This window comes from Anopheles arabiensis, chromosome 2, assembly GCF_016920715.1.
Source record: "Anopheles arabiensis isolate DONGOLA chromosome 2, AaraD3, whole genome shotgun sequence".
In the NCBI taxonomy this organism is placed as follows: Eukaryota; Metazoa; Arthropoda; class Insecta; order Diptera; family Culicidae; genus Anopheles; species Anopheles arabiensis.
Window position 1 is genome coordinate 94,260,315 of NC_053517.1, and position 27,033 is coordinate 94,287,347.

At 40.7% G+C, this 27,033-nt stretch overlaps 2 protein-coding genes across 4 annotated transcripts in view; one reads left to right on the forward strand and one right to left on the reverse strand.

The window, feature by feature from the left end:
• Positions 1 to 27,033, forward strand: part of LOC120893894 — a 63,305-nt gene that overhangs the window by 27,406 nt on the left and 8,866 nt on the right. For 2 of the 3 annotated variants that reach the window (XM_040296082.1, XM_040296083.1), the window contains 4 exons: positions 21,848 to 21,971; positions 25,225 to 25,310; positions 25,586 to 25,681; positions 25,858 to 25,920. In XM_040296082.1, coding sequence (XP_040152016.1) covers positions 21,848 to 21,971; positions 25,225 to 25,310; positions 25,586 to 25,681; positions 25,858 to 25,920 — 369 coding nt within the window. Of the gene's footprint in view, positions 1 to 11,177; positions 12,927 to 21,847; positions 21,972 to 25,224; positions 25,311 to 25,585; positions 25,682 to 25,857; positions 25,921 to 27,033 lie in introns of those variants that run through there. The other variant, XM_040296081.1, reaches the window with a different exon arrangement.
• Positions 16,856 to 18,209, reverse strand: LOC120893895 (serine protease SP24D-like). Its single transcript, XM_040296084.1, is given in 5 exon segments — positions 16,856 to 17,342; positions 17,438 to 17,526; positions 17,529 to 17,580; positions 17,582 to 17,810; positions 17,871 to 18,209. Coding segments are annotated over 5 exon segments (813 nt in total). The 5' UTR covers positions 18,164 to 18,209; the 3' UTR covers positions 16,856 to 17,192.

The window sequence follows — 27,033 nt, forward strand, 5'->3', positions numbered from 1 at the left end:
ACTAGGAAAAAGGGTAGCATACAATAGGATAAGAATGGAATATAATTGGAGCAGTGACAGAGTTGCTTGAATGAGGTCCCTTTTATGTCATAGTATTGAGATGTAATTAGTGACACTACATAATCAAGCAAATTTATTACTGATGTTGAACACAATTTAAGGATATAATAGCAATAGGTCTACAAACTTAGACGTTAAAAGAAAGACAAACCACATGGCAGTGACAACTGTACGTAATGGAACAAGGGACATTAGGAACCAATCTAAAGGATGTCTGTATATTATTTCCCTTTGGAAGGCCTATCTTATATATAATTTATTAATACTTTCTCCTTCTTCTTGAGTTCATGTTCGAGTATAGAATGTCCTTCTTTTGAGTGTTTCCTTGATTATGGACTATAAAATCACGAAATGCACCATAACCCAAAACGATTGCTGTATAATTATGACATTTTCTGCCAAGCGTTTTTGGCGCGTATCACTTTGCTCTGATTTGATGACAGGAGAATTGCTTCCAGAGCATCCACTATCCCAACATTACAGACGGTTTCTTGGTAGTTTACGTTCACGCGTTCCAGTTAACGTTGTCTGCCATTTGCAACGACATTAAAATTCCGATTCCAACAGGTTGAAATGATTGCAACACAGAAACATCACTCGGAACGTACAAGCAGGGGCATATTTTGTCCGATACAACTCTTGCTAAATCTTGCTGCTCTCGCTCCTGTGGTGATGTGCATCTGTTGACTGCTGATGCTGTACATGCCGTACCAGTGACACCAGTGCTCACTAGCAGAATTATGTGCATTCAGTGCAATGAAAACATTCCCAAAAGAGAGCAAGGAACGCTCTGCCGTGCTCTCCCTGTGCGCTGCAAAGCATCCGGCGAGTCCCTATTTCATCCGTCACTTGTCGTCGCTCGTACGCGCGTTGAGACATATGTGCAGTACAAAAAGACCACGGTACGGTGGTACGGTACCGTACAGTATACCCCGCCCGGGAAACCATCATTGCTTCCCGGGGATTAGCGATTTAATTACGCGCGCCCGCCCGTATCAGGAAGAAGGTTGATGAGTGAAACATTCCATCTAACAAGATGATGCGCTCGTTGGTGGAAGGAATATGTTCGTCGGCGCGCGAAGCAACACCGGTTTGGCGCTACATACGGGGAGAAATAATTATCCTGATAAGAGGAATGTGTTAACCAGCAGTAAAGGATGCCCGCTTTCCACTCATTCACAGACGGTTGGAGAGTTTAGTTTAATTGGAATGAGGCTTTTCGAAGGAAAGGAAAAAGCTAGACTGCAGCTGCCAACAGAGATGTCTGCATCTGTACGAACATATAAGGTGTGTTTTTTATTCTATTTTTCCCTGCATTGGATATTAATTGGATTATTAAATAGGAAAAGGTCATCAATATCATGCCAAATGATTACATTTATTTAATCCGACCGCCCCAAAACGAAGATCACCCTGAACAAATGTGTCAATCCCGCCCAAATGGCACGTCCTCGTTCTCAATTATTATCCCCAAGCTAATGGGATGGGTATGGTCAATTCAGGCCACAGGCAACCTGTTGAGTTTCCGGTTCCTGAAGGAAGCGAAGATTCTTAATGCTTCTCCACCTTCCATCGTGCCGTTTCTCGGAATTCTTCCACCCCAACGGACAAGACCGATGTGGCCGATGCGTGCGAGAGAATTCGGTAACAATCTTGCAAAAGGCAATCATCATCCAACCACCCACTCACCCACCCGATAAGATCCATCCGGGAGAGATATGGCAGCGTATGTCTATTTCCGGTTCAACATCCGGAATATCTGGTTTCGTATCCTCCATTTCCTTGCAGCCGTGTGGACCTTCCCTCGTGTCCTTCCAAATTCCCGTTCGATCCTACCATCGCAGCCACCCCTCTTGGCAGTATGTGGAGCAAACAACCATCAACGAGCGAACGAGCCCAGCGCCGACTTGAAAGAATCCATGTCGTTTATCTTGTTGACTAATGGCAGCATTCAAGTTCGATTCGATTTCTCCCGCCAGCCAGCCAAACCGTCCACCTTGACGCAGATGTTTCGTGTCACATGGTTTTGGAGATGGTATGGCATTCTGGTACGTACATTCCCGGCACCAAGATTCCCATGCGAAATGGGTTTGTTTACTTGCGCCCGCGGGGTAATTAGGACAATCGGAGTACTCGCTCGCGTCATAACTGCCTGATATCATAACTGTCATAACTGTGGTCGCAGTAGGATGGCATTAGCACACGATGGACGTTTGCGGTCCTGTGCAGCGGGCAGCAGCAATGTTGTTACGGGAAGATGTACTCGCTATTTTTACGCTTAAATTGCGGGCAAAGTTTTAATTGCTTTGAAAAGCTATCACTTCAATTAGATTTCTAGTTTTCCTGAAATAAGCTCTAACAATATGCTGGAGATGTTTTATGAAGTGCCGGGCGTACAACTGTTCCCAGGTGTAGCAGCCATTGTAGCAATATTGCATACCAGGAATCGTTGCCTGCTGGCGATGGTCTTTTAAAGCTTTTGATAGTTTTTTTTATGTGTGTGCTCCCCCCGTAGACTGTCAGTTTATGTGTGCCCCCGTAGACTGTCAGTTCGTAGGAAGTAGCTTAGAAGAGCAGATGTTTCGCATTAAAATCCCAAGAAACCTGTTTGAAGTGCGTGGCGCGTATATCTTCCAAATTAATTCAATTTCCAAAAGGCTTCGAGCTTCAAGATTTTGATGTGCTATCTTAACTGGAAATCTGTCAGTTTATTGAACTATGAGTATTTGAATGAAAGAAAAATACTATTTGGATTGGATTAAACTTGAATTGGATTAAAACTTGAACACTCAAGTGATGTATATTTGTCCAAACAATCAAAGGTCAACTGTACATCATTATGAAGCGAACACCTGGTAGATCGGACATCATGGCAAATTATATATCTAATTGCTTAAAACTACATGAAAGAATAAAAGATTTGAAGAAATTGTACAAGTAATTTTGAAAAAAAAACCCATCCGATGTACCACTTACAGCAGTGCATTTTTTATGTAGCCATGAGGAAAGCACGTTTTTCACAGTTGTCAGCTTTGTTGCCAAAGTTTACCTCAATTTGGTCGTTGCTGTCATGGTTACGAGCCTTTAGGGTTAGCTTCGATCGTTAGGCTTCGGGAATACTCGATCAGTGCTAAACGTTGACAACACTAATCGTATGCAGTGTCGCCTTCTGCCGTAAAATACGCGAAGCAAAGACTGAACAAAGCAACCGTTAATAATGCTTAAGAAGATTTATGTGATGTGATATCATAAAGTATCTGTAAAGTATCTCTTACCCCTTCACTTCACATATCAAACGCCCCGAGAAGCGTTCAAAAAGTTCATCCACAATCCGGCCATGTTTCGTTTGATGTTTATCCTATCATCGTACGAAAAAGCGGAAACCATAATGCTTCAATGCACTCACTGCTGCAATGCGCATAATAATGCAATAGAGAAGCCTTAGAAAATGGTCAAGTCACCTTTAATTCACACTCATTAGTTGGCGCACAGTGTCGATATCGTTAATTGGTGCAACTTCAAACTGAAAACACTTCAACGAGCACAACGGAGGTGTTCAAGTGTACCTTTCGTTGTTGTTTGCGTCGGTGTGTAATTATATGCAAAACGCACTGCCGGAACATCTTGAATGTTTCTTTCCGTTCGATTAAGCATACCGGGAAATGTGCGTGGTCAAGAAATAATTGCACAAGACTTTGTGTGGTGGAGGACGGGCATGTCGGGTCTGACGATACGTTGCGGAGATGAAAATGCTATTAGCATTCGAACTCAAGCGTTGGTAGAAACGCTGCACATAAAATTCTAATTGGATTAGCATAAGCTGTCTGATCGAATCAAAGCATTTGTGTGTATGTTTAAGTAATGTTAGGCAGACTGTCTTTTATAAGCTGATGCTTTAAAGCGTGACACTGTTTCGGCAACAGTTTGACCTTCAATTTTAAAGACAAAAAGGCAATCCTGAGTTATAAAGGTCTGTCAAAAAAGAGCTGTTTGTTTGATATAAGATGTGATTAGTCACGATTGAATGTGAGACAAACTTGTAGACAAACCTAACACACTCAATTGACAGCGTCTAGGGACTGCTGTTGAGATTGATAAGATTCCATCACCGACCGAAGACGTCCTTCTTTCTCGCTGTGGCTCGTTCCCGTATTGACATGTTCACGTCCCACGTGCTGTTGATGTGAAGTTTTCGTCTCTTTTGTCAGAAAACAAAGAAAACAGACAGCTGCCCCTCTCGATTGAATTTGTCAGCAATTCCATTTCTTTATTTATTTTTTTCTTCTTCATCAAACCCCGTTATAAATTCGATGCTGGATTTATGGCATGAATGTTCCTGCAGCAAAAACCTATTTCCCCATGAAAAATAACAATGCAAAACAATTGTTCCCCAATCAGGGGGACCCTTTTTTACCTCGCTTCCCATGTTTTTGCATTATTACATTCACATGGTGTGTGTGTGTGTGCCTACTTTCTCCTTTATCCCATGTTGATACGATTGAGGTGGAATATATTTATGGACCTGTCACTCCTTTTTAGCTACTCCCCATTTCCCAGTGTTTATCTTTCGGGGGTTCATCTGTCACCAGCCGGCAGTGCCTTTAGAGCTTGATTGATTTTGATGTCTTAAAGGAAGTCTTAAATCTTTGCGAACAAAGCACGAATGCCGCCCAGTAACGCACGTGCACTGCTCGTGAAGGGTCCCGTTTCTCCCTCCGACAAAACCACATCAAACATGCCCAGCTTTGCGGTCATCATACACAGCACGTGTTCGATAAAAGCTTTTTCGAATTCCAATGCTGTTGGTTCTTTATTTATACCCCACTAAGCAAAGCCGGTTCTCCCGGGGTACAGTCGCACTGGTGAGGTTGGCACTGTCAATTGCAGATTTGTCGCTGGACGTTACAGTGCAGTGAAATAGAACGATAGTAATAAGGAGGTAACAAGTTTTCCCGTCCGCTCTGCTGCTTTCGACAAACTTATTCGATTAAGGGGTCCTTTTTTTGTTTACTCTTTTTGTCATCACTCGACGGGTTGGCTACAAACGCCGGCCGTTGCGTTAATGGCAACAAGGTAAATTACAGAACAAAGTTTATTCGCTGTCTGTTTTCATTCGCCTTTTTTTTGAGAGTGTTTGTTAAAACTCGCCGTGCTGCACTTGTTGCTGGTTTGGCCGCCAGTTGATAGGGACATCATTATAATCGTCAGGTTATTTTATGTATCCCTTCATATCTATGGGTACAAATAACACAACACATTTATGTGAAACTGCAGTAATGTATCCATTTAAAAATATCGTAAAAAATATACTAAAAATATTTTAAATGTTTAACTCATTAATTTCTTTTTTTTTATTTTACATTTATTGAAACACATATTCGTGACCTATTTATGACTAATTTTATGTATTTTGGTCACAACATAAGGCTCCTTATTTCAATAAACGAGGCTTATGGCTTTGTTGTAATCTTGTTTAAAGGTCAAAATTCCATTTAAACCATAAATGATATTGTTAAATAGTACAAGAAACGCTGATGGCCCTATGAATTAATAAGTTCAAAGAAAGAAACAAAAATTGAGGAGCGTAAACCCCACAGAAAATAAGCATAAATTATACACACATCAACCTGTACCGAGAATTCCATAATTATGGTTCAATAGCATGTATTCATGACGACAAATTGCTTGGTAAATAACGTGATAATTGAAAATGATGTAATTAGGCTGCATTGTGTACGTTCAATCCGTGATTGCCTTACTCTCTATCTCTCCCTCTTGAACGAAAACCTCAACCTTCATCATTGCTATAAATTATACACATTCCATAGAGCTCGATTTAAAATATTTAAACATCCTTATCGAAAAAACAAAAATCATTCATCCATCAAACTATCTCGCCCGACAGCGCAACCGCAAAAAAATGGAAGAATCCAATCAAACATGAAACAATATTAACGACCCGACCAACCATAAACGATCACCAGTATTTGAGCGCTAACTTCATTACACTTTCAAGTGCTCTCCGAACTCCGCCGGTCATATTACCAGGAAAAAGCAACATAATACAACAGACCGGGTGTAAAGGAAAAAAGAAATAAACAGCCTGTTTATTTGCAGGTCGCGTGAAGTGGGCATACAAAAAATTGTGGAACGAAACTGCGCCGCCAGGATCAGTTACGCGCGACACCGAAGTTCTCGGCTTGCTGTGCTGATTCTTTTGCTTCGCGGCATTGATATTTATACATCGGCCTGGTAGCATCCCATGGGGTGAGAGCTCCCAGTGAAAGCTGAGACCGCTTGCAGGGAATCAGGGAAGGCAGACGAGCACGCACACGCACATTTGCATAAAATAGATAGGAAAAGTTTCAAAGTCACCGGATTTCGCATGCTTTTGCACCAACACAAAAAAAAAACGGGAGGATTATGTATCTCCCGCTGATCGCTGTCTCGAGTTCACAGCTCAGTTCAGCTGAGCCCGGGCCCGGCACAGCATTCGAGGTTGCCAAAGGTGACAATTTTCGGTGGGGCAAAAGAAGAGGCTTAGAAATTTGCTTGGCTGCTGATCAATAGTTAATAGTGTAATGCTGCGGTTCAGGCGGGGTGTTAATTGAAAAGCATGCTAAACACGGTGTAAGGCGTGGATTAGTTTGGTGGTTTGTGGCCGGCAAGCTGAGTTGAAATCAACACCGTGCGCTGTGCTGTAGCGTGCCTTTCAATCCTGCGGTTAACTGATAAGTTGGGAAGAATATGCGCACCTCTTCAAGGTGTTTGCCAAGTGAGTATTAATGTTTGAAGAGAAATTATGGTCCAATGGATTCAGATTTGAGATTCAAGTATGTCGCCTTCGGCGCGATGAAGCTTGATCGGTTAAATTAATTAGTGCAAATCCTTTGGTCGTTGGAATAATTTAATTATCACTTATACTGAATTATTTGCGGTGGATAAAATATAATTTTATGGACGAAAGTTCTCTTGAAACATTGGTCATAATGTGACTATTTCTGTGAATATATTGAGCATCTAGTCTGACAATTTATATATGTTATTATGTCCACAAAGGAGGAGGTTAATCATAAGAATTAGAACATATAACATGTTTTTATTTCGGCAAATGGTACTCACGAAATTTGTGCAAACCATGCAACTCAATATGTTGAGTTCAAATAAATGGAAAATCAATCTGAAAGTTGCAAAAATATATTATTCTCTTAGTATCCTCCTCATGTTCATGGACGGATTGTAATAATAGAAATATAAAAAAATATAAAAAATATATTAAAAACAGTAATTGGTTACCAAAGGTATGTCATTGAATTTCACAGCATTTGTTCTACGTGTTCTTTCACCTTAAATCAATACGAATATAATACTAAAAGTATGGAAAAGGCTGTGAGTGCGGCGTGTGCAGCAATACTCAAATTTATCAGGAATTTCCATGAATAAATGATACCATTTGTTGTCGTGATTGTAGTACAATAGCTAGGTAGATGAAATTGTATGGAACCCTTTCTATATTCAATGGATGAGTATATCTTTTCACAAAATAAAATTCCAAATAATGCAATGCTATTCATCCTGACAGCAGCAAGAGAGTTTTTACGATATTAAAACAGTCATTACACAACAGCCCAGTATGCCCGGGTTTCAGGCTGAATTACAAGGCTGGAATATCTGGAGATAGCAAATGAAGTTTAGGGTTTGTTATGCTTTTAAATACGTTTTTTCAAAGGGGAATTAATCCGTTCGTACCGAATGAAACACATTGTATTAGGCAGCGCTGAACACATCCAACCATGTTCATGTCACACTTTTAATTTTCCATTTTTCAACTGCTCCTAAACGATATTTGAAAATATATCGTTTGCTATAAGCGTCCATCACTAGAATCTATTCAATCTATAGAATCTGTAAGCAAAATGTATCATTTGTATCTTATTTAGCTTACCCTTTCCGTACTGCTGTACGCCCTTTTGCAAGCACGAGCACCAATAAGCTCTGACTTATGATGCGAATATCCTATCATCCATCCATAGCAGGATAAGTAAAGATCATCTTCCAAATTGATTTGAGTAGCTTCTAACAGCCATTCAGTGGTGAAAGGGAACTTCATGTTGGGAGAGAGTGGGGAAAACCCCCCATCACACCCATCTGGCTGGAAACGAAGCTTTTCCCACAGCACTGCAGTGAATGTTGCTCCGTCCCCGTTAGCATACGAAGCAATAGCCGGTCGTGTAGGCTAACATTTAATGTCCGCCTGACGGACCGTAACGTCAGGACTGCTTGTATGAGGCCTAGACGAGATGTCCTGACCGTGTGTGTGTGTGTGTGTGTGTGTACCGTATGCAGTAGGAGAGTAATTTTCCCATGGAAAGCTGTTGGTGAGTATCGGGCCACTTGTTTGGTGCGCAAGAGGCCGCTTGAACGTTCATTCATCCGGCCGGTGAGCCGTAAAGCATAACAACATATAAGCAATAAATATTGTTTGATGTTATTTTCGTACTACAGGCTCAAGCCGATTTTTGCATTTTATCTCTGTGTGTGTTTATTTTTTTAGTACATCACACTTAACGTCATCTTGTATCTCGTATCACACACTGACTTTCACACACATCTATACTGAGCACATGATTCTGATTATCGTTTGGCCGGCATCATTCAACGATCGTTTGCCGGTATCGTTTGGTCCGTTCGTTCGGCAAATCTTTCGCCATACATTCCGAACATTTTTGGCTGCTTTTGCCCGACTCAGTTCTTCTTTAATTTGGGCAAGCTTCTGCACATCCACCTCTCAGCGGGAAGCCATCATCGTTACATAATTCATCATCAATCAACGCCAAACCGACGGCAGTTTAGCAATCGACGGCATGGAAAAGCAGATATCGGGCGATGTGCGATGTTCGCTCTCCCGCAAAGGTGATACCTTTAAAACGGTCCTGTAAGACTCTCTGCTGTGCTGGAACCCAGAAAACGGGCAGATACCCCGAACAGAGCCTGACTGTATGCGCTGATCTCACTCACAAGTTGCCGTGCACAAGTTGAATCAATAACCTTAAAGATTTGCCAAAATCCGGTAAGAGCGGTGGCAAGAGAGAGAGAGAGAGAGAGAGAGAGAGAGAGAGAGAGAAAAAAACAACAACAAAAGATGGGCCATAAATAAAGACTTGCTCCGGAAGTTGGCATCGGTGCCACTCGATGTTTGCTGTTGTGCTTTAGTTTCGTTCGCACGTTCTTGTCTGCTGTTCACTGGCGCTGCGCATTTGTTTATGTGAACTTGATTATATCGTGCGCGATACACCGAGAGGCAAATTAATCTTCCCAGGCAAGTGAGCATTCCATCTTTTGGCAAACCAAACTCGCAAAGTCGTGAAGATCCGGCGTACGTTACGTCGAGATGAGTCACTTTAGAACAGATGACAAGGGGCGGTTGTGTCTCGCTACTTCACTGTGCCAACATTATGATGCATACCCTGAGCCTCGCTCGCTCGCAGCCCTGGCCGCAAGCTTATTACATTACTCTCGAGGCTATCGCGTACTTTTTGCACGTTCTTGGAAGCACTTTTACGCCCAGCATTAGCGGGGCACGGTGCGCCTGTTCTCGGATAAACCTTAAGCAAATGGTGTTGCTGCAAGTTTCTTACACCAGAAACACTCAAGCTTTGATGGTACAGGGAGCAATGGGAAGTATGCTTCGGAGAAGTATATTTATTTATTATAGAGTATCGAGCCTCCATGGCCTACATACACAATTAAAACTAATGTCTTATAAACTATGTGTTCCTAAAATTAGACGTAATGCAATCTCGAATGACGCTAGTACATTTCGGTACACTAAAGGACAGGTCTACAAAATTTGAAAATAAATTAAAATTCTTGGACATTAATAACAACGGATCCCTAGCACAGAAAAGACGATAGCGAAAGTCAGTTATTAAAAATTGTCGAGTTCTTAAAGGTCTAGTAGGGACATACAAATTTACATGACTTAGCAATAGAGGTGCATCGATTCTTCCAGTTAATAGTTTGAACATAAAAATTCCTTGGGCAACCATTCTTCTCTTTTCCAAAGTTTCAAGCCCTAACAACTGACACCTCGTATGATAAGCTGGTAGCACGTCGTTATGTCTCCACGGAAGCCGCTTAATAGCTACCCGGGTAAATTTTCGCTGGATCCTCTCAAGCCTCTCAATTCTAGTGACTTGCTCCGGAAACCAAGCAACTGAAGCGTACTCAATCAAAGGACGAACAAGGCAACAGTAAAGTGATTTTTAAACAGAGAGGGTCATGAAACATTTTGCTACTTCTAATTATGTGTCCAAGAGTCCTGTTAGCCCTAGCAATTACGTCGTCAAATTGTTTGTCTAAAACAAGTTTCGTGTCTAATATAATGCCTAAGTCCCTAACAGTTTCAGATCGAGGCAATAAAGTGTCAGAAAGAATATAATTAAAACATAATGGAGTTCTCGCACGAGTAAACGAAATGACCGAGCACTTACTAACATTGAGTGACAAACAGTTTAAGGAACACCAAAGGTTAAAAACAGAAAGAAAGCCTTGTAATCGGAGACAGTCAATAGAACTACGCACAGGAAAGTACATTTTAAGGTCATCTGCGTACAGTAGCACCGGGCAGTCAGGTATAGCGTAAACAATGTCATTAATAAAGAGATTAAATAATAGAGGCCCTAAAATGCTGCCTTGAGGAACACCAGAGACCCTGCTAAATTCACTAGAGATGCAATCTCCAATCTTAATACGTACTGAACGACGCGACAGATACGAATTCAGCCACCTAACTATGCTGATATGAAAACCAAGTTTTAAAAGTTTGCTAGTCAAGGTATGGATATTGACGCTATCGAAAGCAGAGTGAAAATCAGTGTAAACAGTATCTACTTGGAACCCTTTGTCTAGCTGCTTGTAAGTAAAATGCAAGAACTGCACTAGGTTTGTGACGGTGGAGCGTCCAGGTAGGAAGCCATGTTGCAAAGGTGTAAATATGTTAATAGCACCATGCATTATATGTTTATGGACTAATAATTCGAACAGCTTACTGGGAGCACATAGCATCGAAATAGCTCGATAATTTGAGATGGAAGTTCTGTCGCCTTTTTGTGAACGGGAAATATCCATGACTTTTTCCATAGGTCAGGGAAGAAACCAGTGCGAAGTGAATTATTAAAAATGGATGCTAGTGGTGAAGCCAATTCATCGATGCATGATACGATAACTATTCCCGGAATGTTATCGGGTCCAGAGGCTAAGGAGGGTTTCAGCTTTGAAGCCATTGAACGAACATCATCGATAGTAAAAGAAGGCAATGAAATGTCAACGGAGTCTTGTGCCACGAAACGTAACGCTTCCTCTACCTTCTGGTTTTGTTCGGGAAAGCTCGTGCAGCTACGCGCAAACAGCTCAGCAAAACCATTACATATTTCTCGCGTGTCAGTAAACAATCGACCATCAAGTGTCATGCATGATGGGAGGGAAGTACGTTTCATCTTACGGTCCATAAAGTTCCAAAATGATTTTGGACATGCCCGAATGGATATCTGGACACGGCGAATGTAATTAGCATACAATTTTCGGTTATGAAACTTGAAGATTCTTGCAGCCTCCAGGAAATTGCTTCTATCGGCTTCATTGCGTGTACGACTGAATATACGATACGCAGAACGACGCATTCTTTCTAACCTTTTAAGGTATCTAGTGCACCATGGTTGAGAATTTGTAAATATTCGTTTAGGTACGAATTGCTCAATAATGTCTGACACTGCTGACGTAAGGTATTCAGAAGCAGCTTCTACATCCATGTTTCGAAGTCCAGTCCAATCAGTGTCCCTCAACGCTTGCTTTATGCTAACAAAATCAGCTCTGGCAAAATTATAAGCAGATACAGCACCAGGCAAGACTATGCCGGAATTATCGTCTGAACTAGTGTGGGAAAACTGCAGCTTGATTTCCAATGGTGGATGGTGGTTATCAACCGGAACAATCGCGACAAGGGAGACATAGACTGACTGCACAGGCACGCTATCTTCAAGATCATTTGAAACAAACACAAGATCCAATTGCCTTCCTAGGTCATTTACTATGCCACTGATTTGTTTTAAGCAATGATAATTTATCAAATCCAAAAAGCGATTTTGACCAGGCATGGATGACGCGGGTTCATAGTGCCTATCGATAGCACGCCAGGAGATCATTGGTTGGTTGAAGTCACCCAACAGACACATCGTATCGTTGTCGTTCATAGAAACACTCACACTATCAAGAGCCTCGTCGAGAGCAGTCATAGTTGCAGTATTTGTACTAAGGTCAGGAGGGATGTAACTTACACCGACAAATATTTTACTTGAAGGCAACAGGATTTTAACCCAGCAGTGTTCGATACTCGTTATATTGGTGTGCACAGGAAGGCATTTGAGACGTTTGGAAACAGCAATCAGGACACCACCACCTATCTGTCTGGCACTGTTATTAGCATTTCTATCGCTTCTATAGATAGCGTATTTGTCACAGATTACTTGCTGCGAAAGTATGGTATCATCAAGCCATGTTTCTGTGAGAACAATAATATCATGATCAAGCTCACTAGAAGCAATGTACACATCCTCAAGTTTAGTGCGTAGTCCATGAACGTTTTGGTAATAAATGCTAAGGTCATTATTCGTCATTGTTCGTCCTTGATTATTACGGCAGGCGACCCCTGTAGGATTGACATGATAGCCGTGCGATTGTGTGAGTGTAGTGTCCGTTCTTTGGCGATGGTTTGTTTTGATTTCACGATCATTAAGTTGCGTGCGCCTTTCGTCAATCACTGCCTCAGTGGAAAAAATATTGTTTGTTATAGGAAAAACAATCGTCTGGTAAGTGCAATTATTATTTACTAACGTTGTTTCAGCGCCGGTGTTCTTCGTTTCTTGAGACGTGTCAGGATGATTTGTGTGATTGTAAGTGTGCGCGATGTGCGTGGACTGAATACCGGTGAATATTAGTGGGTTTGCGGTGTTGGTGATGTGCGTGGAGTGTGTGCCGATAAAATTGTGTGATCCAGCAGTGGCGGTGACCGAATATTTAGCACCGTAGGCAAAGTTGTAGGGGTGGAGAGACCCATTGGCGGTTGTATACGAAAATTTGCACTCGGCTGTTGAGTTCGGTAGTCAATGAATTCACGTACTGATAGGCCAAGAGGCCAGGTGTCAGGGGAAAGAGCCTTGTCACGTAGTGATAAAGGCACTAACACTTTAAACGACAGGAATGAGAGTGTAGCCGTATTAGTACCCTGGCGAATAAGACAGTATGCTGTAGCATCGTCAATGGATAAAGCTTGTTTGACCATTTGTACAATTTGGTCACTGGTTGTATCGGGAGAGAGCCGGGAAATATACAGCGCGCATTTTTGCACCGTTGAATGAGCGGGAACTATTTTGATAGGAAAAGATGCTATATCCTTTTTTGTGCCAGTTATTACAGGTGGTGCATGAGTTTTGCGTTGAATATCGACAATTCGCTCCGTATTGTTGTTTTGGCTATTTCTTTGATTGCTCATAGCACCGAATGTAAACAATGCGTGATTGTCCTTGGTGACATCAGAAAACAAACGTTTGGATGGATTTATGCGACGAATTTTTGCGGGAGGGTGACTGCTACGTGGAGTTTTTAGATCAAGTTGGCTCAACCGTGCAAACCCAGATTTGATTTCACTAGTCAAAGGCTCCATAACGGTCTTGATGCTTTCGGCTACTGTTGTAATTGCCGCCTGGAAGCCAGATTGCATGGCTGCATCTTTTACGAACTTGGTGCGCGGATTCATAAATACGTTGTTGCAGCCAACACAGCACCAGTGTATTTGTTTATATTCCGAAATGCGCTGGAACAAATCAGCAGGAACCGAAGTGCAGCGCTGATGAAATGGAGAGTCGCACAGGCAGCAGCTGATAGATGCCTCCGCAATTTCCATGGTGCAGGCGTTGCAAATACGGGCCATTCTGCGGGAACGATGCAGGTTGTCGTTGCAGCAACAAGAGCGATGGCGGTCAGGACGCGCGAACTCAAATGCGATCCGAAAAACGAAATTTACGGGAGTATTTTGGGTCAGCAGAGACAAACGCACTATTGAACGATAATGGAACCGTGTTCCAAAATACTGTGATTATACAGAAACCGGAAAATAGTATGATAAACAGCGCGATTTTCAAGAAAATACACTGAGCTATATGCGAATGCGTCTTTTACGTGTATAAACGTATGTTTATAACATACGTATAAACAAACTGTAAATGGATTGTGCGTTTGTTGATTAGCAGGAAACAGTGGGATGTTCGACGTACTGAGGAAGGAACTTGTAGAGGGAAATATTGATAAAAACAAAATTGCCATGTTTGCTTCCCAATATTATTGTTTAAGCTGTAATTTTAAATTTAAGCTATAGGGTAAATGTACCAATAGTGGTTAAATTTGTAATGGAAATTTATTATTGATTTAAAGTGTTAAGAAAGTAAATGTATGAAGCATAAAACACAACAAATTTTCGGAAAAATACATATTTTTATGACTGCTTCGTCTTACAGGGTTTCCCACGATTTATTGGTCAGTTCCCATGATTTTTTGGTGCGTTCCCACGATTTTTTGGTGTATCCCATAGATTTTTGGTTCGTTCCCATAATTTGTTGGAATTTTCCGATTGGATATCAATACAATTGGACCAAAAAAATCTAAGAAACGGCCAAAAAATCGTGGGAACGCACTAACAAAATATGGGAACCCACCAAAAATTGATGAGAACCAACCGATAAATCGTGGGAAACCCTGTATAGTCGTCTTATTGTGTTCTAATTGTGGCTCTAGTCATAGATGCCTTAAAAACTGTGTATAATGTAAATGGAACTGAATTTTGAAGCTGTTTTCATGTGAATAGCGAGGACTAATAGCACAATATTGGGTTCTTGCGTGATTTGATCGTGCAAAATGTATAAATGATAGAGTGATGTAAATATTGACTAAAGTACTGTATACGACCAGCAGTCAACCCACACCGGGCAGGGTGTGCTTGTTTTGAAGTCGATTTTTCACTCTGCTTGATATCGAATTTTGGCCTTTTTTTTACTTAGAATTACTTAGAGGAAACTCATTTATGCTGCATATTTTAGTGAAAACAATACGACCTGTCAAAATAGGTGTGTTTCTGGAACAAAATCTCCCGTTTTTAATGATTTTGTGACTATAACCACTTTAGGGACATGGCTGTTTTGTCAACCTATAATGGCACTATGGTAAAAATACTTAAAAAGGCGAAAATATAGACAAAAGACAATTAGTAAATCAATAACATTTCATAAAATGTATGTAAAAAAATAATTGTTTGCTTTGTTATGTGGTGATGTACAAAAATGTAAGTTTCCTTATGAAATCTTAGGAATCTTATTAAAATATTGACACATTTAACAAAATAATGGATTTTCGGAACATTATGTAAGGGAATAGCATCATTAAACTTTTAAACCCTTTGTAAAAGACCAGAAAACATTTCACACTAACATAAATAACTGAATAACTCTTAAATTATCGCGTGGAGCGCATTTTAGTGCATTATCAGCACTATTGGTACTACCATCACTATTGATACGTTTACTCTAATTAAATAAATTTTATACTGGGAAATATTTCTTCGATAATTAGTAGATCGTTTGTTAATTTATTGGCCAATTTAAGGATCTATTCGTCAAAAAAGCTATCGTTGACGAGCTTTTTAATTCAAATAATCCACTTCTGATAATTGATTGAATGACAACTTGCCTGTAGCACAGGAGTTAGTAATAAATAACTGATGAGTTTCTGAAATTGGGTTGTATTGGATATTTAGATGGAACATTTACACCATCAAAATTATACTAGTTGAAATCAATCATGTAATGAAAGTCGTGTTAGAGCGATCTGAATGTGTGTTTGAACAGTTTATAACACAATGCTTCTCTTAAGCGTAACGACAAACTCGGTCATGCCGGCCTATATTACCATATAACCCATGACGGGTATGTCGTTGAGCCGTTCGAGTTGACGACTGTACCACGGGACCGTCCCCTGTTGCTATAAACTGTATTTTACTATACAATAAATCATTGTTCATAAAGATCCTTTTGTAAAGGACTAAAAACTATAAATTTGCATGAGTAGAAGTGTAGTAGAAGTTGAATACAGAGCACATACACATATGTTTGATGAAACGGAGGCTAATTAAAAACAAGTACACAAATATAAGAAATGCGGCGGAACAGACAAAACACGTGAGAAACGCTGTAAGTTGAATTTCAAATTGAACTGGTCAGGTTTCAGGTTCAGGGGTATCGTGATTTTCACATTGAACGGGTACAAAAGTTCCCACGTGCTACGCAGAAGATGAATCAACCAGTTTTCAAACCAAAGACATTAATGCATCAGTTAATGTTTGAAGCTTCGAATTCATTGGCAGAGATTGTTGATAGAGAGTTGTCATACACCACAGAGTTCAATGAAGTTTGTTTTTCTTTTCAAAACAGCTCATCATAAAACAAAGGAATCCCATACACATGGCGCTAAACCGTTCCAATGTATGCATGTGAATTTGAAGAGTTTTATCTTCTACCTTATCAGCACATACACGCTACAACATACAAATACAGACAATAAACTATCATATGGCTAGGGTGGAACCCACTTTAAATGGGGACCTCATCTCAAGACATCGTTTCCAAACAGTCATCAATCGTTGTGTGTAAGCAATCCAACGATCGCGGAAGGCACCTTGTAGTAATCTCGCTTATTTAATGCAAAAATAAAAACAATCTAACCCCCCGCTGTTTATTTATATCAACATGTAAAAGCGTCAGACATCACAGAAGATCCCAGAACTGCACAGGGAGCGCGCGCGTGTGCACCTTACAAACAGCATACAAGTCAGTGCACAATCTATCTTGGCGCAACCTCCCACCAATCACAAACAGACGTCACACACTGCAGGTGAATAAATATGTTCCCCTACAGTGTGGTTTTTTGTATGTGGGTGCTAGTGTCTGAGTGTGTTTGTTTGTTTGTTGCCTCGCTCCGTTTCGGGCAGAGTCAGATCCCGCTGAGAGCCTGCCCCAAGACTTGCATGACTAATAGCGGCGCATCGTTGTCTGAATCCAGGTTACAAAGTCGGACACCTTGGCGTACCCGTCGGGGCTGGCCGAGCCGCAGTAGTTGATGATAAAGTTAGCGACGCCGACGAGCTGATTGTTTAGTATGGCGGGGCCACCAGAATCGCCCTGCACGTGTAAGAGAGTGATAAAGAGAGAGAGAGAGACGTGGATTTACAAGATCACGTTTTGGGGCGGTGGAAAAGGAGAACAATAAGACTTACATTGCAGGCACCATTATTTACCGGTGAGGTAAAGCAGATAAGTCCGGTCGAAATACCGGTGGCCATGCGGCACTGCTGATCCGCCACCACGGTAGCACGGTTGTATCGAAGCATGTTTGATACGGGGCCACCTTGGTACATGCGGCCCCAGCCCGAGATAACGACCTCACTGCCCGCCGGCACGCTGGTCGTTCGAAGGGCAATCGGTCGGATGTAGGCCGAGCTGGGCAGCGACAGTTGCAGCTGCAGCAGTGCCACGTCGTTCTTGAAGTTGCCGTACCGCTCGTGCGGTATTACTCGGGCCACCGCACGCCGCACACCGTTGCTTAAGCTGACCGACCCTGCCACTACAACGATCGACGATGCTGGAACACTGTTTGGGAGGAGTTTGCCATTACGAAATGCCAGGCAATGCCACCAAAATCACACTTACACCAAGGCACCGTTGTAAACACAGTGAGCCGCCGTCAGCACCCAGCGACTTTCGATCAGCGATCCTCCACAGGTCAGTGCATTTCCGCGCAGTAGCGCCACCTGATGGGGGAACTGTCCTTCCGACGCGACCGATCCTCCAACGATTCGTGCACCCTGGAAGAAGGGACGCCGTGCCTGGGATCCACCCGGCAGCACATCGTTCTGCTCACTGAGATGAAACCGTACACCGGACACGAGCGCGAGATAGGCGAGAGCGGCCAGCACCAGCGGTACGCGATCGGCGAGGGTCATTTTTTTCCTCTCGCTGCGGGAAGACTAATTTCCCTCGAGCGCTGGGGAAGCTTATTTAAGTGGGCCGAGAATCCCCCGGCCGGAGCTGACACTTATCGCTGGCACACCGCTTGTCCAGCGAGCAGTCGTGTGGACGCAAGTCATCAAACATCGCGCCCACACACACACACACATGAAAGCATACGCCCAACTCGGGTAAAAGTGCGAGCGGAAACGGTGTGACCGCATCTTTGCTTTGGATGTCTTTATCTTTCCAACAACGCGTCTTGGGCTGTAATCGCGATGGTCGCGATACGGTAGCACGGTGGGATTGGGACGTTGTGGGTTGTTTGGTGGACAGAAATGAATTCAGTGGAACACAAAAAATACAAGGACATTCGAGTGAGAACGTGCAGATTCACTTGAAAAGCGTCGCTAGAGTTGCTTTCGATGTACAGTCGCCGTTAGGCTATAAATTATTGATGAGCAATGAAGGCGATGTGGGCTGCCGATGGTGATGGGCTTTGGGACAGTTCGGATTTCTAGGCACATACTTTAATTAGAATGCTCTGGTTGGCAAACATTTCAAGATATTGGACGATTGGTAAAAAATCCAATATCATTTTAACAGCTTAATTCTATCTCTAATTGGCAATGTTTAATTTGATGTAATGGAATGTTTTACAGAAGGAAAAGCGACTTAAAAATGTATCAGTAAACGGATGCTTTATAATTGATGACTAGGAAAGGAACCCAGAGCATAGAAACTAAGGGTACAAAAGGTTAAATGTCTCGTTCAATGTCAATACAAGATTGATGTTATTTTGTATTTCTATTGGACGTAATTTAAAGACATCAAGCATACTCTCGATGTTGTTTTCCAAAGCTTATTTATTTGTGTTCTGTGATCTTGATTTCGAATTATATTCAAAAGGACAAAAAAGCAGTCGATGTCAATTTTCAAGTAATGCATTTTACTACACGGCTAACGTATACGATCACATAAAGCATGTCGATTTAGTTGCCTTTGTCGTCTTGTAAAATTACTGTTATACGATGCTATATAAACTACACAATAAAAATTAATATTATTTAAAATGATGCCTTACATTAGTCAATACAAAGATGTAAATAAATTGAGTAAATATTACTATAAAAAACAACTATTAAAACATAAGAAAAAGTATAAAGTTTATAATAGAGGAATTTAACTTAAACAAGTAATAGTAAAAGCGAAGATGAATTCAACAAGCAAATAAAACAGAGATAAAAAGGAAAACAATATATGTGAGAGAGAGGAACATTGCAATTGCATGAAATTTTCAAAAGAAGAAGAAAAAGAAGAAGAAGAAGAATAAGAAGAAGAAGAAGAAGAAGAAGAAGAAGAAGAAGAACGGGAAGAAGGAGAAGAAGATAGACAAAAAAATTAAATAAAAAGAAGAAGGAATAGAAAAAGAATAAATGAAAAAAAGATGAAGAAGAAGAAGAAGAAGAAGAAGAAGAAGAAGAAGAAGAAGAAAGTAGAGGAATATTTAGGTGTAAGAAAAAAGAGACAATGAAGAACGAAAAGAAGAATGAAGAACGAAAAGAAGAATGAAGGGCGAAATGAATAAGAAATGCGGTGAATAAAAATGAAAAGCAGAAGAAATGCAATAAAAAGGTAGACAAGATAATTCTTTTCATTCCTTTTGTGATAATCAAAAGGATCAGCAAAATTATTGCACTTCCGAGTATAATTTATTAAAGTTTCGTCAATAGAAAAAGTAAGAGAAAAGGAACACAATTTACGTTAAAATATTTAATTAAATTTACACTAAACATGAGTCCATATGCTCTGTAACACCGATTGGACAAGAGAGGTGAACACACGGCAACAATCCAACAATGTAACAGTTCCATTGCAAAGGGTAAAATATTCCGTCGTTGCCAACCCTTGTTACCCGATCGATAACAAACGATAAAATGTAAAGTACCATTCGAGCTAATTGGTCGATATCGTCCTCCTACGTGTGTGTGTTTAATTTCACTTTTACACTACCAATCGCTCTGCACTATTTGCACTACACTCGACCGCGGTCTGCTGTTCCCGTTTCGGACACCATAGTGTAGCCCCCACAGATCGTAGCGACGGTTGTCACACTCGCAAGGTATGCAAATACTTTCGCACGATAAGATACCGAAACAAGGCACGGGAATACAACACACGGGCCAGATGATAATGTAGCTTCCTCCATGTTCGTAACCCTTTCGTCAAACCCCCCACCGCTTCTCAATCCCAATGATGCTGCCCTCTGATAAGATAAGCTAGCGTCCAGTAGCTAAACCAACAGCGCGTCATTCAGAGAGATGAGGAGCACTTTTTTGTGGAGATAAAATATCTTCTTCATCCAGACAGTGACACACACACACACGCACGATGACCTTACCTTGAGAAAGTGCGTACACCAACCCATCATAAGCTTCTTCCAGTGCGTGGCAAGGCTACCAACAGGCAAGGGTCACGGTAAGCCGTCAGTAAGTCATCCAACGGAAGGTCGTCCGTTTTGCGTTTGGTTTGCTTGTGGTTCTATTCGTTCGTATAACTTCCTCCCATTCATTCGTTCGCAAGCGTTGTAGTATGTGCAAAGAAAGCTCCAACTGAACGCATCTTCGCTGGGCAAACGGAGGGCACGCTTATCTAGCTGCTCCCGCTTGTCTTTCGGCTGCCGGAACAGGGGTCGGGGCGTTACACTGACGCTTCGCTAAGCTATTCTGGGAAGATATTAAATTCCACACATACACCGATGCACGTGCGGTCTCCTTTTTTTAAGAGGGTATTTGAATGCGGGAAAACAGATTCTGCTGGATTCAGCTGTCCGGGCTGAGGGACGGAAGAGTGAAATTAAGTTTAATTATGTTTGGGATTTAACGCGAAAGCACTCCCCCGGGGAGGGAGGAAAAGCAAAAAAAGAAAGGCTGCTTTTTTGTGTGTGCGCTAAGGCACCTAAGCCGCTTTGATGAGGAGTAAAGCATAAAGAGCCCGTAAAAATAGAGATTCGGGGCTAATAAATGCCGTGGTGCGCTCGGGACGGGACGGAAAACATGGAAAACAGTGGAATTTACATCGTGCTACAACCGCGCTTTTCCGCGTAAGTCCGCTTCGGGAAGATTTTTGTTTGCTTTGTGTGGTACCGTGGGGTTCGATTGAAAATTTTGTTTTATTTTTTTGGCAGGGGAAAAGTCCCTTGAAATTGGCTGTTTAATTTTTCCTTTTTGTAATTGAAATTGATAAAGCTATAAAGCGTGTTCAAATTTTGTCGTGACCTGTCCCGCTATTTGGCGTCTACATTCCTTCTGCGAAATTGGTCGTAATAAGGCACAATTAAGCTGAAAGCACAAGCTCACCACGTGATCGTGTTTCGAACAGTTTATATTGATGCCGGTACGCAAAAATAAACTGCACAAATTGAGTGCTGAGCGACATTGAACGATGAAAATGTTTCATTTCAAGTCAGCTTCGCGAAGCAAATAACAATTCCCCATATTAATAATATTGACTTCGCCTGTGGATTATCCTGCTCCCTCATTAGCATGTGCTTCGATTGATTGCTTTACATATTGAACGAAAAAATAATAATGAGAAATGGGAAACCACCACCAGCAACACCACACCCTAACAATGTTATCACACCACGTACGTTTTACTCGATTCGATTTCACTTGCAGATCTACTTCAGCATATCCTGCATCACGATGTCACTGTTTCTGCACGAGGAGCGGCGCTATCTGCGGGGCGAGGTGGACAAACCGATCGGCGAAAGCTTCCTAGAGCGGGACACCATCTCGGGCGGTGCGTATGCAAAGTTGTGCTTTTTTTTGCTGTGCGTTGTTTTCCCTTTTCTTGGTAATCTTTTGCAGCACGGTGAATGAGAATCGTTTCTACGCAGCTTAGTAAATTGAAGCGTCGAAGAATTGGTTGAACAATGTTTTAGAAACGCTATTAAAAATAAGAAAAATTTAAGCTAATAAATTTAACCAGCACGACAATATTACACTGATCGCCGTAGTTATGGCTCGTCGAAGATTGTAATTATGTTTGCATTTTGTAGCAGTATCTTATGTAACAAAGATCTATTAATAGTAAACCCATGATTGCTATATTTGAGGTAAATTCGCTACATAACAGAGGCTTTCATTCGTTACTACCAAGCAAAGTTAATTTCCTCACTACCCACTCATAATAAAATTCACAAGAGTGAAATGGCATTTTTGCTTCGATTCATTATGATAGCAATTATGGGCCTTCGAAGTAAAGTTTGCTACTTCTGTAACTTTTTTACATAACGTAGGTTGCAATGGTTGCAAAAATATAAAACAAAACGTAACGTATCAATAGTAATAAGCTTTATGAAGAAAAGGTTTTTTTTCATGAGCTAACTTAAAAATATTGACTTTTCTTGCAAAAACCTAAAGTCGTTTCAATGTGAATGCTTGACGCTTGACAGCTAAGCATGTTTTAGCGAAATTCCCCATGAGGCTGCGGGAATAGCTCTGTAGCGCACGACGCTCATTTGTATGTGTGTTGGGCACAGCGTTCTCCCAAGCGACGACGACCAACCTGCTACGGTTCTTTAGAAGCATAATTTATTGAAAGAAAGGAAACAAACAAACGAATTCAGCCGAAACCTGCCTGTAACTGGAATGTAGAAATGGCTTCCTCAGTGTTGTTAGCCAAGTGAGAGACATGGATCAGTGGAATCATTCAAAAGCTTATGAAACGTCAAACTGTTGTCTTCATTACTATGGAAACTTGGAAGGGCAGAACCACGCGTTCAGTAGAAAAAAAAAACATCTTTTTTATCTGTTTACACTTGTAATATAAACTCATTTCTCATATGTTTGACATGAGTACAAGCGAATACAGCTATTGTACTGATAAGCTTGTCAAGTTGCGTGAAACTGCTGTCAACTGAAAAGAGAGTGAAATGTGGAAGTGTTGCTGTCGCTTGGAAAAACGAGTGACATGACGTTAAGCAGCATGTTCAATAGTAGCAGAATGATATCATACATGGAAATTGAAGCTTATTTAATATTTATGGGAAGAAAATAAGCAAATAGAATAGAGTTAAGCAGTGTAAGCAAGCAAAAGTATTTATGCTCACTAAAGTAAATAATCGAAAACTGTGTCTCAACTACATTTTACCCTTTTCGAGTTATCAAAAATTTCTACAAAATTTAAAACAAGTAATCCTGTCTGTACAAAGAAAAAGCTAAGAATATATATGTCCTTCAATGTTTTTTAAAGGGCAGAAAAGTAATTTAACGCAATAAATTCTATTTTTTACGTAAAAAAAACTCTCTATAACGGTGATCCTTTACTGCTTTTGCTTGACTGCAATGTATCTTGCCAATCACGTTCTGTCACTACCCACCATCAGCCAACATCCGTCCCTGATACACTTCACCTTTGCTGAATCACCAATTAGCTCATGGAAAATGCATTTCAACAGCATCTCGAGCGAACTGGCATCCCTAGCCGGCTGCTCAGGAGGAAGGGGACACTGCAAAATTGAAGCATCCCATCATCACCTTGTTAATTTTCCAATCATCCTTACAATTTTTGCTTCCTCCTTTTTTTTTTGTTTTCCGCTCCGTACCGCAAGCCAATCCTGCCCATATAACCGAATCGAAATCCAACACTGCACACATACAAACAGCGGTATCGTTATGATACGGTTGAGGCTTTTCCACAGCAAACAGATTGGCAGTACAGAACGGGAGGAAGTCCAAAACGGGATGAGAAAGGAAACGCTTCATCTTCAAACGAATAATTGCGATTGCATAATTAATGCAGTCCAGATGACAGGGATTGCAACAGGGGTGCAGATGTAATTGTGTTCGACGGGAATGTGTGAGAAACACTAGGCCAAGCGAGAGCGATGGACACCCCCCGAAAGCTTATCTACAAAAGCATTCACTTCCCTTCAAATGAGGCAAGCCTGATCGGGGGGGTTTTATGACATTGAACGTAGTTTTTGCGTTGTGTCCCAAAAGCAAATAAATACTGATTAATTTGATAGCTTTTTTAACCCCTCTTTATCACTTGAGTAGGAAGCAAGGTATCGGTAAAAAGCAGTCGAAACCGACTGATTGACAAATGCTTCTAAAAGCTATCAAACCTCTCTGAACGGTTCGCAAAATGCACAGCGCAATTACCTGCTAACAAACACAAAGCATGTTGCCAAATGCGAATAATGAAATGAAAGGAGCAGAGCAAAAAAACACAGACGACGCACACCCACTCGCTTGTGATTTACAGTTTGAACGATATTTTGTGGTTTTTTAATTAAAATGTGGCCAACGCAAACGAAGAACGGTAGACCATGGCTTCGAAAAAAGGATTATTAACATTATTGAAGTTGTAGAAGCTCACCTACAACGTCAATCAAAGGGGAAATAACAACATTTCTCCCAATCAAGGACACCGTCCTTTCAACAGCATCCGTCCAATAGGTGTTGGAACTATTGAACTGGAAAAATCAAATAAAAGCTCGCCTGTTGCATGTGGTAGTCTCTTAGCTTCGTTTGCTTTATATTTAGCTGAATAAAAAATCCTTCAATTCCAACTATTCAAACAAGGCAATTTTTCGAATCAAAATTCCACCGATTGAATATTGGGGCTTCCTCTTTACTCTGTTCAACCATTCGCACCCATCCCGCACCAGGAAGGCAAGCTTCAAAAGCTTTCACGAGTGTTTTTCTGTTGTTATTTGTTTATGCCTCACCAAGAATGCTGCACTGCATCGATGAATGGTTTTGTTATTTATTAAGCTCAATTTAATTTTCATTTTTGTTTTTTGTTTGTTATTTGTGTAGAAATAAACGACTACCCATCGCCATTTCTCAGTATCATATTAATGCTCGTCTCGAGAGCACTGCCACCTGCCAATGGGGGCGTTCAAGCAGCAGCAATTGAAGTTGATAAACGGCATTTTGTTCTGCATTTAACACCGGTCTGCAATTAAAAAATTCTTTCTGCTTTCGGACTTTGAAATCACACACATACTGCGATCCTCATGACGTTAAATCATCTCTCTTTTCAGTCACGGTCAAATTCAATGTACTGTTGCTCATCTTTGCCACCTTGGGCGTCCTGTCGTCCGTGCTCGTTCTAATCGGATTAAAAATGGTACGAATCAACAAGCGCACCTTGTTATTTTTTGTTTTGTTTCTTCCCCTCTCGCAAGGAATTCCACCGAAAAGATTTTCTTTTAAACTGTTTCGCTTGTTCTTTCTTTCATTGCCTTTTTTATTTTTCCCATTCTTCAAATCTCTGTCCGGTTTTTAACCTTTCTAAAATGGGCTGCTTCATTAAATGCTATCGTTTGTTTGTTTTTCTCTCTTTCTCTTTCTCTCTCTTTCTCTCTCTCTTTCTCTCTCTCTTTCTCTTTTTTTCATTTGCAGAACAACCGTGGCCTACTGTTGCCATGGATTGGGGTCATGATAGCGGATCTGCTGGTCGAGTGTGCACATTTTGTCTATCTCATAGCCATAGAAACGGTACGGTAAAGGATTTTGCCCTTCATTGTGGTTGTGTATTATTTTAAATTTCATGTTACAGTGATAGAATAAGCAGAACCCTTTTTTCTGTTCCTTTCTCCGCCAATGAAGTCAGTAAGCAACATTGTGTGACTTATGTTTCTTTGTTTTGTATCTCCTTTTTCTATACATTTCAGCTTAAATTTGAACCATTGACGGCGATGCTGTTTACCATTGATTTTTTCATCATGTGTCTTAATGTAAGTAAACTGTTATATTTATACCATATTTTTTTCAACACACGCACGGTATGTTACTGATTAATGTAGGGATTAAGAACAGCCTGGCGTCGATTAGACGGGGGAAAACGATTAACATCATGCCAGCCATTCAAAACGATGAATATTTCCAGCTGTTACACCTACAGAATTGAAAAATCAAGCTTTACCGATTGAGTTCTATTTGATGTACCTTTTGGCTTACTGTGCGACCTGTCCACGTGGCTGTTATAAATTTATTATTTCGTAATGGAGACGCCTAATACATCATGTATATTTTGAAAATGAACATTTTATTTTATTATATGCCAGGTGAATAGTATGCTCAAAAGCTGTTCTTTAGCATGTAATAAGTTTTTATGTGATGGTACTGTCAGAAACTGGGATGATATGTTTTTCCTTTTTGATAGTACAGGCGTTCTCCGAGATACACGGTACCTCTTATACGCGGAGATACGCGGTTTTCTAAATTTGACAATTCTTTGAACAAATTGTGCTGATTTGACACATCAATTGTAAATTGTCAAATAATTTCCGTTTTGATCGAATGTTAAAAACTATTTCAAAAGGTTTAAAACTGTTTTATTCAGTCAGAATCATATAAAATAATTGATAAAGAGACTAAAACCGCCCCCTACTTGCAACATTACACGAAAATTAGTGATATTTTAGCTGAAAATCACGAGATTTGACTTACGCGGAAATTTGAGATACGCGGTATTTTGCGGCCGTTTTCGGTCCACATTAACCGTGTATCTCGGGGACCGCCTGTAATTACTTAGTTACTAACAATCAAAAAACGAAGTTCAACAAATTAAAAATGCAATTAAAAATACACAAAATGTTAAATGCTTTTCAAACTGATACTGGAAGCTTATCTAATACTAGAATAATTGAATCAACCAAGTCTGTAATGATTATCATGAAGTAATTTTTTTTTACTCAATTCACACGATGGAGACGCCTAGTACCTTATTCTTTTTTCAATGGAAGTTTTATTATTTTTATTTATGTAATTTTTTTCAGCTTCATTTAATGGAAAACCTAAAAAAAGGATAATCACTTGTGGATAATCAGGATGAGGATAATCACACA